The 15,100-nt window shown below is 34.7% G+C and overlaps 1 protein-coding gene across 1 annotated transcript in view; it reads left to right on the forward strand.

Annotated features, from left to right (window-relative positions):
• Positions 1–14,772, forward strand: part of RFX6 (regulatory factor X6) — a 50,933-nt gene extending 36,161 nt beyond the window's left edge. Inside the window, exons 11-19 of the mRNA XM_036221203.1 lie at positions 1,832–1,991; positions 2,953–3,097; positions 4,442–4,551; positions 6,118–6,235; positions 7,703–7,825; positions 8,492–8,698; positions 10,049–10,561; positions 11,385–11,597; positions 13,949–14,772. Coding sequence (XP_036077096.1) covers positions 1,832–1,991; positions 2,953–3,097; positions 4,442–4,551; positions 6,118–6,235; positions 7,703–7,825; positions 8,492–8,698; positions 10,049–10,561; positions 11,385–11,597; positions 13,949–14,124 — 1,765 coding nt within the window. The 3' untranslated portion in view covers positions 14,125–14,772. The remainder of the gene's footprint in view (positions 1–1,831; positions 1,992–2,952; positions 3,098–4,441; positions 4,552–6,117; positions 6,236–7,702; positions 7,826–8,491; positions 8,699–10,048; positions 10,562–11,384; positions 11,598–13,948) is intronic.
• The last annotated feature ends 328 nt before the right edge of the window (positions 14,773–15,100 follow it).

Consider the following 15,100-nt stretch of genomic DNA (forward strand, 5'->3'; position numbering starts at 1 on the left):
TTTCCTCAGTAAACCCAAAAGGGACTGTTTATGTGTTTATCTTTTAAGTTTGCAAGTAACTCACATTCATTGCAGAAAATGAAAAACCTGCATGAGTTTATTTTAAAAAAATCACTCATATCTTACCACATGCTTAATGTCTTGTTATTATGTCATAGACTTTTTTCTAAGAATATCTGTAAATATATAGCAGGTCTTTAAATAATATCATTTTATTTAATGTATTTTGTTACAACTTTGATGAAAAAAACAGTTCCCACCTGGGGGCCACTGTGTGGGGTATACACATTCTCCCCAAGTCTGCGTGGATTTTCTCTGGGTCCTCTGGTTTCCTCCCACCTTCCCAAGGTGTGCATGTCTGCATTATCCCAGTCTGAGTGTGTGTGTGTGTGTGTGTGTGTGTGTGTGTGTGTGTGTGTGTATTGTATGAATGTGCCCTGTGATGGAAGGCATTCTATCCAAGGTGGATTCCTGCCTTGTACCCTGAGCTGTCAAATTAGGCCCCTGGTCACCTGTGACCCTGAACTGGAACAAGCAGGCTGGAAAATAATGACCTTATTTGTTTCTATTAATCTTTCTTAAGTGTATGTATAGCACACATTTATTTCAATATCTAATATTAGAAATGCTTTGAGTCTTGATTTAGAAGCCTGAGACATTTCTGTGAACAGAAATACGCTGTAGGAACTTAGCTCTTTACATCAGTCTATGGTAAAATTAGTTTCACTTTATGTTCTTTCACTTAGCCTCAGTTTCCAAAAACTTATTGACCACCTTAAGTAAGGACTTACTGTACACATTTATAGAAATGGAAAAATAGTATACATACAATGGCAATATACTTTCCTTATCAACAAATATAGATCAATATTTTCCTTTTAAATGGTTGCATAGAGTTCTAGCATCTGAAAAACACTATATGTAACCAATTCCTTATCATTGAACAATTGGAGTTTTTAAAACACAACTCATCAGACTATTCCAAAGGTGCTATTATGATCCCAAATTTGCAAATGAGGAATCTATGAGCATAAAGAAGTTAATTTATTTGTTTATTGTTATCTATTTATTTATTTGTTAAATTGGAGTCTGCTGATTAGTAAGAAGGAGAACCTCTATTGTATTCAAGGTCTGTTTAACTCCAAACTGCCTACTCTTTTTCCTGTATCATGTGTCTGTCCTCAACATATGCTCCACCCCAAATACATTTAAATCTGTTTTGTTGTGCTATAATAGGAATATTGCTGACCGATTTTTAAATTTTTATGTGTTCTCATGTATAAACACAACCAAAATTTGTGAAAAAGGGTCCTCTAATTAGTACATTTTTAATCATTTGCACCACAGTTATATTTGGATTATAAGAATATATTATTAGAAACTAATATTAAATATCTGAAGTGATGTTATGGTCCCAATGTGATGGGCTCTCAAGAAGCCAAGATATGTAAAATCAAGTGCACACTTACATTTACTTAGAAATATTTTATAGAAAGTGATTGAATCATGAGTTACTATTGATAATAAAGTATTTATTGAGCCTTCTGCACAATAGGCTTTAACCTAAGCACTTTCCATGAATTATTTCATATAATCCTCAGAATAATCTTGTGACATGGATACTATTCTTATTCCTATTTAACAGATGAGGACACTGGAGCTTGAGGAGAATATTTTGACCAAGATGATAAATAGACTAAGGCTGACTTCAAAAATCATGTTGTTAGAATCATAGAAAAATTGTATACCTCCATTACACTACATTTATTTAATTAGCTTTGAACAACTTGGCATTTAACACATAGTGGTTTTTTGTTTTTGTTTTTTGTAGCTTACTAGCAGACATAAGAAATTTTGCTAAAAATTGGGAACAGTGGGTTGTTTCGTCCTTGGAAAACTTGCCGGAAGCTCTGACTGACAAGAAAATACCCATTGTGCGAAGATTTGTATCTTCTCTGAAACGACAAACATCTTTCTTACATCTTGCTCAGGTATGTTAGTAAGATGAGGATATTTGAGTCACCAACTCAAAAAAATAATCTTATAGCAAAGAATAATGAACTTTGAGAGACTGAAGTAGACAACAATTACTTGCAACGTGAGATCCTAGAGTAAATGCTAGAGCAGAGGAAGGACATTAGCGGAAAAATGATGAAATTAAAATTATTTTTATAGTTTACTTAACAGTATCATACCAAGGCTAATTTCCTAATTCAGATAATATATAATGGTTATGTAAGATAATAACATTAGGAGAAGCTGGATAGAAAGTATATGTAAATGCAGTCGGCCCTTCATATCCACAGGTTCTACATCCCCTGAACTCTACACTAATTTTGCACCTTTTTTATAAATTTAAAATTATTTCAAAATAAAAGTAAAAATAAATTTCTGAATGCAATGTAAAATGTAAAACTCTTATTTGCCACATGAATCCAATTATAAAATTAAGTTTATAAGGAATGAGCCCATGTAATATTGGATATTATGAAACCCACAAAATCAACACATTTTAAAACTACCTTCTAATTGGTTCTCTTAAATTGGGAAGAAAAAAGTAATTCTTAAGTTAGAAATATGTGTTTGTAGATACATAAAGTATACTTTCCTTCCCCTCAAATGATTATCTGGTTTATGACAGTTTCTAGCTCTCTCAGTTTTGAGAAACTAGCTTGGAATAGTTCTACATAAGAAATGTAATTTATAAAATCCTTATTTTATAACCATGAATTAAATAAATTATTTTCTAAGTTCGAAATAATTTTCAAACCTTTAACAAGAATGATTATGAATCTCAGTTATTGCTATTTTAGCTTTCATATAAGAAAAAAAGCTATTTATGATACTTTCCCCAGAAGAAACTATTTTTCTAGAAGCTAAAATTCTTTTTTAGATAGATTATCAACAATATAGTTCAGTGATTTTTTTTTTTTTTTACTTTTTTTTATACAGATTGCCAGACCAGCTCTCTTTGACCAGCATGTTGTAAATTCTATGGTATCCGATATTGAAAAAGTTGACTTGAATAGTATTGGATCTCAGGCCCTTCTCACCATTTCAGGCAGCACAGATACTGAATCTGATATCTACACCGAACGTAAGTCTTCTCTTTGTTCAGAGTAGAGTTTCCTAACCTCGGTACTATTGATATCTTGGGCTGGATAACTCTTTGTTGCAGGTGGGGAGGGGAGGTGTTCTACCTATTGTGGGATGGTTAGCAGCATCCCTGGCCTCTACACACTAAAGGACAACAGCAGCTTCCCCTCCCCAAGTTGTGACAATCAAAAATGTCTCTAAGACATTGCCAGATGTCTCCCTTTGAACTACAAAATCATATCTGTTTGAGAAACCTACTTCACAGAAACAATTTTAATAAAAAAAGTGTTCTCTTTAAAAATAGTTGTACTTACTCATTATAGAAAACCTGGAAAATACAGAAAATATTAAGAGAAAAATAAAAGACATCCATAATCTCATTGCCTAGATATTACCAAAATAGAAATATCTTGGTAATAATAAAAATAGTCGAGTTTTGTGAGTTTTCTTTCATTTTTACATTATATGCGTACACATCCCCATGTGTTAAACATTCTTGACATCATATGGTATGTAATGCATGTCAAAATAGTATCTCCACACAACACTTTTTTTCAAAGGAGAGACTCCCTGATCAGGTTTGGACCATCTGACAGAGTTTATACCAAGCCAATATGTGTGACTAGACAACCAGGCTCTATTTCCAAGGGATAACAACTCACTGTTTCTCCCTTCTTCTCTCTCTGAAAACAAAGAAAAAATGCAGCCTCGCATAGGCTACAACACCAACAACCGATAACTCTCTTGGGACTGTCCAAACTTAGCCCTGCTTTTCCTCTCTTAGCATAAAATTATATAACCCTTCGAGATTTAGTAAACCTTGAGCTCTTTAATAAAAGTATAATCCTAAACTGCCTCTTTAAATGTTACATAATAAAAGGTCATTTGTGTAAGTGGCTCAATTCTACAGTGCAGAATTTAATTTTTGCTAAAGATAAAGAATATTTCATAAAGCAGCAAATCAATAAGCTTAACTTAGTTCATTCTTTAGCTTTCAACTAAACTGTCACACTTAGTGAAAGCTTCGGACTCAAAATGAATAATCAACTGTAACGACAACGTACTCTTCCCTGGTATATACATAGTTATATACTCTATAAACCCGTTTCAATATATACCAAGATACATACATTTATGCTTAAAATTTTGAAGAGTAAAGTACTAAGGATATTTTTGTTACTATTCTCAGAATACAGAATTAATTTTTCTAACACGTTTAATGTACCTGTCTCCTTTTTAATGATATAACATTATTAATGATTTCTAGATTTATTTTTTCTCTTGGGTTCAAAGTAGAGTGCAATATTTTGTTGTTTTTGTTGTTGTTTTCTTTTTTACACGGTAGATGACTCTATCACAGTGTTCCAAGAGCTGAAAGATCTTCTTAAGAAGAATGCCACCGTGGAGGCTTTTATTGAATGGTTGGATACTGTAGTAGAGCAGAGAGTTATTAAGGTACTTTTTATTGAAAGTCATTACTTTTTTTGTTAATAATAAATGCTAAACTGACTGTATTTCTTACCGCTGAAAGTGGGGCGACAGGCTGTGTGTAAAAATGCTTTGTAAAGCTTTTGAAGCCTACAAATAAGGAGGCTTAAATATCAAAATTAGGAATGTGCCAGATTTGAGTACATTGGACCTGAATTTAATTCTATTTATCCTTTCTTAATGAAGGATGACTAGACGCTACAGTAAGCCCCTTTATCCATAGTTTTGTTTTCCATGGTTTCAGTTACTTGAGGCCAACTGTGGTCTAAAAATATTAAATGGAAAATTCCGGAAATAAATAATTCATAAGTTTTAAATTGTGCACTGTTCTGAGTAGCATGATGAAATCTCTCACTGTCTTGCTTTGTCCTGCCCAGAATGTGGATCATTCTCATCTAATGTATCCACACTGTACACGCTCCCTGCCTGTTAGTCACTTATTTCTCTGGGTTATCAGATCGACTGTTGTAGTATCACAGTGCTTGTGTTCAAGTGATACTTATTTTACTTAATAATGGCCCCCAAAAGTTCTAGAATAGTGATGCTGGCAATTTGGACATGCCAGAGAAGACGTAAAGTGCTTCCTTTAAGTGAAAAGGTGAGTAAAGTACAATAAGATATTTGAAAAAGAGAGAGTACATGTTTATATAACTCTTATTAGAGTATACTGTTATAATTGTTCTATTTAATTATTAGTTTTTGTTGTTAATGTCTAATTTAAAAATTAAATTTTATCATAGATGTATGTAGAAAAATGTAATATCTGCAATTTTAGGCAGCCACTGGGGTCCCGGAATGTATCCTTCTTTGGTAAGGGTGGGAGACTATCATATGCATTCCCTATCAGTCAATAGAGTTATAGGTGAGTAACATCAATAGTGAAAGATAAACTTAGAAAATGAAAATATTCTGGCACTTTTTTAAAAAGCAAGTTTCCATAAATGCTGACAGAAAATACGGTTTTAAGTATTTACATTTTTGAATTCCAGGAGCTCAGCATTTTGTGTTTTCTATGTGGTTTCTTCAACTCTTTCAATTATCCTTTAAGTCATTCATCATGAAATAAGACAATAAGAACAAATATATCCATCACTAGTTGGTGTTAACTATTCCGTATCAAGGAAACTAGTTGTAGTGAGGGGAGGTTTTTCTCCTGGAAAGAAAACAGATTAACATTCAGGACTAGAGAAGTCACAGTTAATCATTCGCAGAAATATATAACCCTTTCTTCACATTTCACCTTCTGTTATATAAAATGAAAATTAAGAGGTATGAATTTTATAATTATTTTATTTTATTGTCCAATTCTATTAGATAACAAGACCATATAGAATAAAGACCTATTCACTTTTAAAATGACAGCAAAGACAGACTAAAATTAAAATCCCTGGACAGATCATTTTATTTGATGAAACAAAAGGCATGGCATGCCATCTGTCCATTTGTCAGTTTATCTACCTCTTGATCTTCTGTAGGATGCATGTTGTAGTCAGATGGCAGGTTTTATAGTTCATTTTATTCCTTTACTTCTAGACCAGCAAACAAAATGGAAGATCATTAAAGAAGAGGGCTCAAGACTTTCTGCTGAAGTGGAGCTTTTTTGGCGCTCGAGTAATGCATAATCTCACATTGAACAATGCATCCAGTTTTGGTATCCTATATGCTTTATAAAACTCTTCTTAAATAAATTACATAATTTGTTCCTCAGTTGCATCTTCCATTAATTTTTAAATATCTGGCACTGTCATTTCTTAAATCATACCTGAATATTGACCCAGTGGAGACTGGTAATTAATTATAAGCCTGAGATAGGAAGTTGTACCACATGCAGAGTCCAATCCTAAGATCACTTCTCTTTGGGTTAGCCCTTACCCAAGCTAGGCTGCTCATCATAGAACAGGGAGAATATTTCTTTCATTGGGTTGTGTAGGTATTTGAGTGAGATGATGTATGTAAAAACACATTACCTAAAACTCGATAAACACTTAATGAATAATAGCTATTATCATTACATTCCATTAGTGCATGGATAGATGTTATTTATTTAAAAAGTAAATAAATAAAAAATAATACATAATTTTCCAAAGGCACTACTTATTGCAATATGGCAAATTTTTGCATCTTTTTTTGGAACACACATAATTGCACTCCAGGGATCAAAGAACAGTTAAGAAGACATGCTCTCATGTTTTTGAACCATCTTTCCTGATCTATATGACTCGTGAAACAAATTGAGTTGTCAGCTTTTTCAGAAGTTGATTATCTTTTTTTCCCTAAAATTTCTGGATTCTTATTTGTTATAATGTTATCTCATGGACAGTACTTTTCCTTATAGTAGTTGCATTTTGAGAGATCTTTACATTATAAAATAGTTTATAATTAACTAAATAGTTTTTATTGAATTTTCAATGGAATTAAATAAAATCAGTCAATTTGTATTGAGGGATGAACAAAATGTATTGTGTCTAATTTAAAAATCTTGTTTGTATTTAAGGTTTTTACAAATATACGACATTGAAGCCTGACTTTATTATGAATAAAGACTTTTGCTAGAAAATCTATTGGATAGTTAAAAGAAGTTTGAGGTTTTCCAGGACAGCTTGAACATGAAAATTATTCTTTTGCTTTTTTTCAAATCCAAGAGTATTTTGTTTCAGGCTGTAAAGACATCCTCTTACTCAATACTTTCTTCAGACGATTTTGGCCATCGTCTAATTATTTAGTAGAAAGTAAACAGAAATAGAGCAGAGTAGAGCTTATTCTCCCCCAGGTTAAGGCTTATCACACTCCAATGTGTGCCCTCTTAAAGCATAAAGCACGTCTCACTTTCATCCGTATTTTCCTTTGATGTAATTAGTGGCCAAAGAGCTGGCAGGACAGTACACACAGTGAGCTGGGCAGGCAGTACACAGAAAGATTAGAGACCCAAGTTAAGCATGTTGGTCTTAGCAGGTCATTTAAAGTCCAACAAGTGTTTGTTTATTTCAGTTGCTCCTTGTAAAGTGTTGCGAGATGGTCACAAAGATAACCTGGCTTCTCCCTCTTTCTCTTTCCTTCTTTTTCTTTAACCTTATTTCATCTCGCAATGCCCTCTCCCTATTCACCATCCATACACAAGGTTCTTTCCATTTGATCCGAATGCTTCTTGATGAATACATTCTCCTGGCCATGGAGACACAGTTTAATAATGACAAAGAGCAGGAGTTACAGAACTTATTGGACAAGTATATGAAGAATTCAGGTAATTTAAAATATATATCTTGTTTTTCATATTTTTTTAAACATAAGTTAAAAAATTTCTAAGCACATGTGTTAAGTGGGTTTATAACAGTCTCAGAGTTTCTCCCCAAACTTGTCACTGCTAACACAATATACTAACACTATCGGAGCACTATTTTTTTTTTTTTTTCCTGGAGACTACTCTTTTCCAAAGAGCAGTCAAAGTATTTTACTGGAAACTCTGAAGGATACAAAATCAATGTTCTTAACTTCTGAGAATCTAGGTAAAATTGGAAAGTTGACTATAATACAAAACAAAACAAAACAAAACTAATTCAAGACAGTGCATGTACTATACTATGTAATATACCATGTTACAAATAAGGTAAAAGTAAGTTCTGTAAGGAGCTTAGAGAATGAAATGTTATGACTTGTATTTTACAGGTTGTTCACTCTACAGTGGATTATTTAGTGATATTCAGAATGCACCGACATCCACACATATACAGTTAGTTAACCCAAACCAGCTAGGACCAAAGATCTGCCAGCCTTGTTTCCCACTGAAACCATTTCTCCAGTTTCCAGTTTCTGACACAATCCTAAAAGATTTTTGGTTTATTTTCTTGGGCTCATACACTAGGAATTTGGGGGTGATCTTAACTTTCCCATTAAAAAAAAATCTTTCCAGATGCAAGCAAAGCTGCCTTCACTGCTTCTCCGAGTTCATGCTTTCTGGCAAATCGTAATAAAACAAGCACTGTTTCTAGCGACACTGTGAAGAATGAAAGTCATGTGGAAACAACCTATATTCCTCTGTCATCCAGTCAGCCTGGAGGCTTAAGCTCTGCTCTGCCCTCGTTCCCTGCTGGGAATGCAGACAGCATGCCACCCACAGGTATGTTGAGAAACAACTTAGAAAACCACTCAGGCTTAAATAAATCACGTAAGAGCCTCCTCCTCTTTTGTTTTCTTAAAACTGATAACCTCCTGGCATTCCAAGAATAAAAAGACTTATCTAACTGACTTGTAATAAAGGTTTATTTTATTTTTTTGTCATTTTCAGCATTTTTTATTCACCTGTGATACAGGTGTCACACTTTCACATACTCTCTTAGTTATGCCAGATGTACAAATAATTAGCTATCTTCATTTATTGGCAGAAAAATTAGATTTGGTGTATATAAAATCCTTAAGATATTTTGAGAGTCAAAAAATAATTTTTTTATTTGTTTTTTTGCTTTTGAGGAGACTTTATTTCTCCTTCATTAAAAAGTGGATTTGGCCATTTTAGGATTACCAATATAATAATTTTCCTCTTTAGTCTATGGTCCACTTTGTGTCAATCTGAATGTTGAGTGGCTTGAACTAGCTGCTGGATAATTTCACAAGTCTGCTTATTGCCTTATGTCTTTTTTGAAATTCTTTTACATACATTAATTCTCTGGACACAAAGAGTTTTAAACCTAGAAGAGTTTTTAAGCTTTCTAGTTCAGGAGCTTAATTCCACCAGTGAGAAATTAGAGGCCCAGAGAGTTGGTGGCATCCATAACTCATTGATCATCAGTGGTGTTTGCATAATATTTTGAATTGGCTGCTTTGAAGCTCTGGTCATCTTGATATTATTGCTTTTTTCTTTTCTCCTAAAAATTAAACCATTTAACATTCCACTAATTTTTTTTTTAATTATGGAGAAATAGGTCAGCAGACACCCTTGCCCTTCCCAAGCCTGTGCTCTAACAGTCTTCATACCCATGGAAGCATGAAGCCGTCCCAGGCTTTCTTCCATAGTCACTAGCTCCCAAAGTCTCCCCTGTTGCGAACTATACATGTACCATAAAGTGATCCTTTAAAAAATTTTTGATTATTTATTTATTTTTTTATAGTGACATTGGTTAGCAAAACCCAATAAATTTCACCTATAAACTTTAACAATAAAGCATATATATAGTTACACTATATAGTTAGATTTTTTTTCTCTCACCACATTTTGACCCCCTTTACGCATCTACCTCTCCCTCCTCCCACCCCTGACCCTGTGGTAACCACTAGCCTATAGTCCATGTCCATGGGTCTTCATGATGGTGTTTTAAAACCTAGATTTTCCCAGTTCTGATATTTTGGGAGAGTGGGAATGAACCAAGTTGTAAAAAAATGTATATTAACATATCTTATGAATAATTATTAAAGATGTGAGCCCATCTATTTTAACATACCACTAGGTAATACTCTGATAATTTTTTTCCAGGCCACATAGAACTTTCCCAGAGCTCTGGCCATCTGATGACACCACCCATTTCTCCAGCCATGGCGAACCGAGGAAGCGTCATTAACCAAGGCCCAATGGCAGGGAGACCCCCAAGCGTGGGCCCCGTACTGTCAGCACCATCACACTGCTCAACGTACCCAGAGCCCGTTTATCCTACTCTCCCTCAAGCCAATCATGACTTTTATGGGACCAACTCTAACTACCAGACTGTATTTAGGGCACAGCCTCATCCTCCGTCAGGACTCTATCCTCATCGCCCTGAGCATGGTCGATGCATGGCCTGGAGTGAACAGCAGCTTTCTAGAGACTTGTTTAGTGGCAGCTGCGCTGGGTCTCCATATAATTCTCGGCCACCTTCCAGCTATGGACTGTCTCCACACAGCCAAGATTCACACAGTGTGCAGTTTCTAAATACAGGAAGCTTCAATTTCCTGAGCAATGCAGGGGCTTCCAGTTGTCAAGGAACAACATTGCCTCCTAATTCACCTAATGGTACTAAAATTTTCAAAGAATTTTTCCTGGCTTTTGAGTTGGCAATAAGACAAATCTGACATTGAATTCTACCTCTGATGAGTAGCATGTCATCCCATGTAAAGCCTCTAAAGATCATTGAATCTTAGACATTTAGAAATAATTTCTGCCACATACAAATACATCCCTAATTCTTGTGGCTTTATTAAAGTTGGCCTAAATGTCACACACGACAAAAAAAATATGTCAAGCCATATGTTTGAAAACAACCTTATTAGCCAAAAAAAAGAATGTTCTATCTTTTGAAAATATTTTTTAGTGAATAATCTTTTTACCTAAAGATCTAGCAACAGATCTTAAAGATTAGAACCAAAACTGTGCCCCTATTAGGGCAATACAACACTTTAAGTTAGGGATTTGAAAAGATCTGTGGACTTCTTCAGCTACCAAATTAGGCTCTATGAGGGCCATGACTTCTCTCAGAAACATAGATTTTTAAGTGAAATTGGTAGTTGACAAGTAGTGTAATCTTTGTGAGAGGCTAATAGTGCTTTATTTAAATTCATAGATCTTAATTTAGATTAAAAAAAAATTTGAGAGGGATGTAGTTTTTAATCTCAAAATGAATAATTGGATAACTCCTATGTATTTAAAAAAGTGAACAGCATAGTGAACCATATCTATATATAAGTACATATCCAATTTTATAGGAAATGTAGATGTGAATGTAATACTTACATTATGGGATGTTAAAGGCTCCCTCCTATCATCTTCTCCCTTTCTTCCTTCCTGGAAGATTCTTTGTAATAAGTTAACAGCCTGTTCTCAACATTTTCTGTTATAGGATACTATGGAAGCAATATAAACTACCCAGAGTCTCATAGACTTGGATCAATGGTGAATCAACACGTTTCTGTCATCAGCAGTGTTCGCTCACTGCCTCCCTACAGTGACATCCACGATCCACTTAACATTTTAGATGACAGTAGTAGAAAGCAGACCAGCTCGTTTTATGCAGACACATCACTTTCAGTTGCGTGTCGAACTCCAGTAGTAGGTAAATTATTTTAGTCGTTCTCGAAAGCATTTTTAAAAGTTGTTAACCTCAGGTGTACAGTATTTGGAAGGTGAACATTAAAGTGAACTGGGCATTCATGTTCTTATAGTTAATTTATAACTTTGGATCTGACATTTTATTCTTATATCTGTAAGTTACAGGTTTCTTTTCTTTCTTTCTTTTTTTTTTTACCATTTCTCAGTATATCTGTCACTGTAAAACCTACTGCTAGATCTGTTATTTTTTCCAAAAAGACTAGCTGACATCTATTATGTATGCGAAAATTAATATAAACTGTCAAAGGCAGTCTAAAAAAGTATAAGTTTTATGAGAGCAGTAATGATGTCTTTTTTTCGCTCTCTCTTATTCACGATTGGACCCAGGGGCAGTGCCAAGAGGTATCTTTGGGCCCCCATCATCTCTATCAGCACTCTAAAACCACTCCAAGTTAAAAAAAAAATAGTGAGTTGTGCTGGAGGTTACTATCAATTTCTCAGTTGTAGGTAAAATGTGATTAGACACCTCTGTCAAAAGTGTTGTTATTTTTATTGTTCTATAACATACAGTTTAAGTAAAAATGAATAAAACATTGTGTTTGTCATGAAGTCCCCTAGCATCTTCCATTAAGGTTGCTTCTCTAAGAAAATCCTACAGTTTGTACTAGATGCATCACCAACACCCAGTAAAGTGTCTGGCACATAGTAGGAACTTGAGAAATTAGCAAGTTAAAAAAGGGGCAAAACATATATGTTTAGTTTCTAAAATTACTGATAAGGTATCACAGGGGAAGTATACATCTATATAAATATCAAGGCAAGGTGTTAACGTTTATATGAAATGGTTGAAATCTTCCAATGGAATTGGTTTAAAACTAGCATAAATAAAGGGCATTGACACCTAACCGGAGCATAAGGAAAAATGAGATAAATTTCATTTCTCCTCACTCAATATGCTTTTCCAATAATTCAAGGGGAAACACATTTTTCCTTCCTGCGACCATCACAGATCTCCCTGAGTAGTCTAGTAGCTGATCTCATGCTATCTGCAGGTGGCCATTGCTTCTAGGTTACTCTAATGAAGCAGAAAATTCCACTTCAGGAAGTTTCCTCATCGTGAGACTAAAATGTACCGGGTTGCTATTGTTACTATTAGTTCTGTTTACTTGTAGAGATAGTAGAAGCTTTGATGGGACATAGCTTGGGTGTCGGTGGATTCTAAGCTTTAGCTGTCAGACCTGGCTTACAAGTAAATTACACACAGAGCTTCAGGGTGAAAAGAAGGAGCAGAGTAATTGGGTAAGATTTAGGACCTATCTTATTTTTCCTGAGTTATAAAGCCTGTTTTTTTAGTGACAGAGAAGATAACAGAACAATGAGAAAAATAGCAATGAGAAGACAGCAACCATAAACATAAGAAATGGAGTATTGGTGAGCCAATTAGTCAAAATTTTTGAGAACCTACTATGCAACTGACTTCTTTCCAGATGTTAGGATATATGGTGGTGATCAGGCCATAGTTTCTGATTGTAAGAGGTTTACATCTTAGTAGAGGGAGATAAGGCAATAAATAATAAACACATGCATTACAAAGATAAGTTCAAGTACTCTGAAGTTGATTAAATAGGGTAAAATGACAGATAGTAATGGAGGAGATGTTTTTAGGTAACGTAGTTAGAAAAGGAAACCAGAGGTCAAAACATTGGTGTTGAAAGCCGAGTGATGAGGCAATGATGTGAAGATCAGATGGTGGAGTTCTAGGAAGAAGAAACAGCAAGTGTGGAGTCTCTGAAATGGGATCGAGATTGGGAAGTTCAATGTACAGTAAGGCGGCCAGTGTGTTTTGAACATGGTGAATTAAGAAGAGAATAGAACAGAATAAATCAGAAAGCAGAGATCACTTCACACAGGGTATTATGAACTGGAGCAAAGAACCTGGGTAAGGTTATTCTGGCTCTGTCTGCAGGGTGAGAAGGTGAGGCAAAGATGAGGCCACAGGAGTAGTTAGGAGGTTGTTGTATTGGTCCAGGTAAGAGAAGATGGTGGTTTGAACTATAGTTGTGGAGATGTAGATGGAAAGAGGAAGTGTTTTAGGTATCTCTTAGGTGGTCGAGTTATGTGAATTTGTTTGACATTGAGTTTTTATCATGAACTGTATAGGAGAAATAAAGTCTAAAAGAATAGCAAGGAGAAAATTGGAAGAAGAGGATGGCTTTGAGAAACCATACACATTCAAATTTAATACAAGTATGTGTGCTAAATACAAAAATAAACAGAGGCTTTAAGTGAGTGGCACTTGCAGAGGAAAGAAAACGTCAGTCGATTTTCAACTGCTGATTATATTTCCCCTTACAGCATCTGGCTTGCAGACCCCAATTCCTTCCTCCTCATCGCAGTGTATGTATGGGACTTCCAGTCAGTATCCAGCTCAAGAAACCCTGGATTCTCATGGAGCGAACGGGAGAGAAATGGTGTCCTCTTTACCACCCATCAACACTGTGTTCATGGGAACGGCAGCCGGAGGCACTTAAACCAACAATGTTGGGTAAGGGCCAAAACTTTAAAAATCTCTACTGCTCAAATATTACTTGGACTGCCATCAGAGTAAAGAAAAAGGAATATGCAGTGGCAGAACTTTGCTTTTCAAGTCACGGGGACAAAACCGTGGACAACTTTATAGTGAATGGAGATGTTTTCAGAATTTGCCTTGCACACAAATTGTTTAAAATGTGCTCTCATTATTAATCATAGTTTCAAAAATTATCAAATGGAACCAGTGGAACTTCGAAGACGCAAACATTTCAACTATGAAGATTTAATATTTCACTTCCTAATTTATTGATATCTGTGTGCTGTTTCATCTTTGGTTTCTAAAAAAGAGAAAAATTTATTTAATGCCTTTAAAATGCCTTTAATTTATTAGGATCTCCGACTCATTGTTTACTATCCCTTATTTGACAAAAAGTCAAATGTGTATATTCTACCTCCTATGGAAATGTTTACAAGGTCAAGACTTAATTCAACTTAGCCGAGACCAAAGTTGCTTGACTTTCCATTTCTGTGCATTAGTGTGATGATTTCTGTTACATAGCAGTTTTCCAATTCTATGTAACTGAATGGTGATTGTAAATGTTTTCCCTCTTTATTTAAAAAGGATTAGAAGAAATAAAAGAAATAAAGTATGGGAATATTTTTAAAAGTTTGGTTGCTCTGGGGGTTGGGACAGTTGCCGAAAAGTGCGGGACAAAGTTCTCTTGGATATCAAATTAAAGAGTAAAGCTTGTTGGTCAAAACAGCATAATTCGAGAATATTTACATATCAAATCCATGCATATAAATGTAAAGAAATTGTAACTTGTAGACTGCTTGAGCTTCTACACATTTAGAAGCAGTCTTTAATCAAGTACTTTGCTTATAAACAGAGTGAATGAGTGTTCAGGGATTATCTGGAGGCAAAGACAAATTCAGAAGTGAAGAATTATTACATATAAATTAATACAAGTTGAT

This window comes from Rousettus aegyptiacus, unplaced genomic scaffold (genome assembly GCF_014176215.1).
Source record: "Rousettus aegyptiacus isolate mRouAeg1 unplaced genomic scaffold, mRouAeg1.p scaffold_m13_p_1, whole genome shotgun sequence".
NCBI lineage: Eukaryota > Metazoa > Chordata > Mammalia > Chiroptera > Pteropodidae > Rousettus > Rousettus aegyptiacus.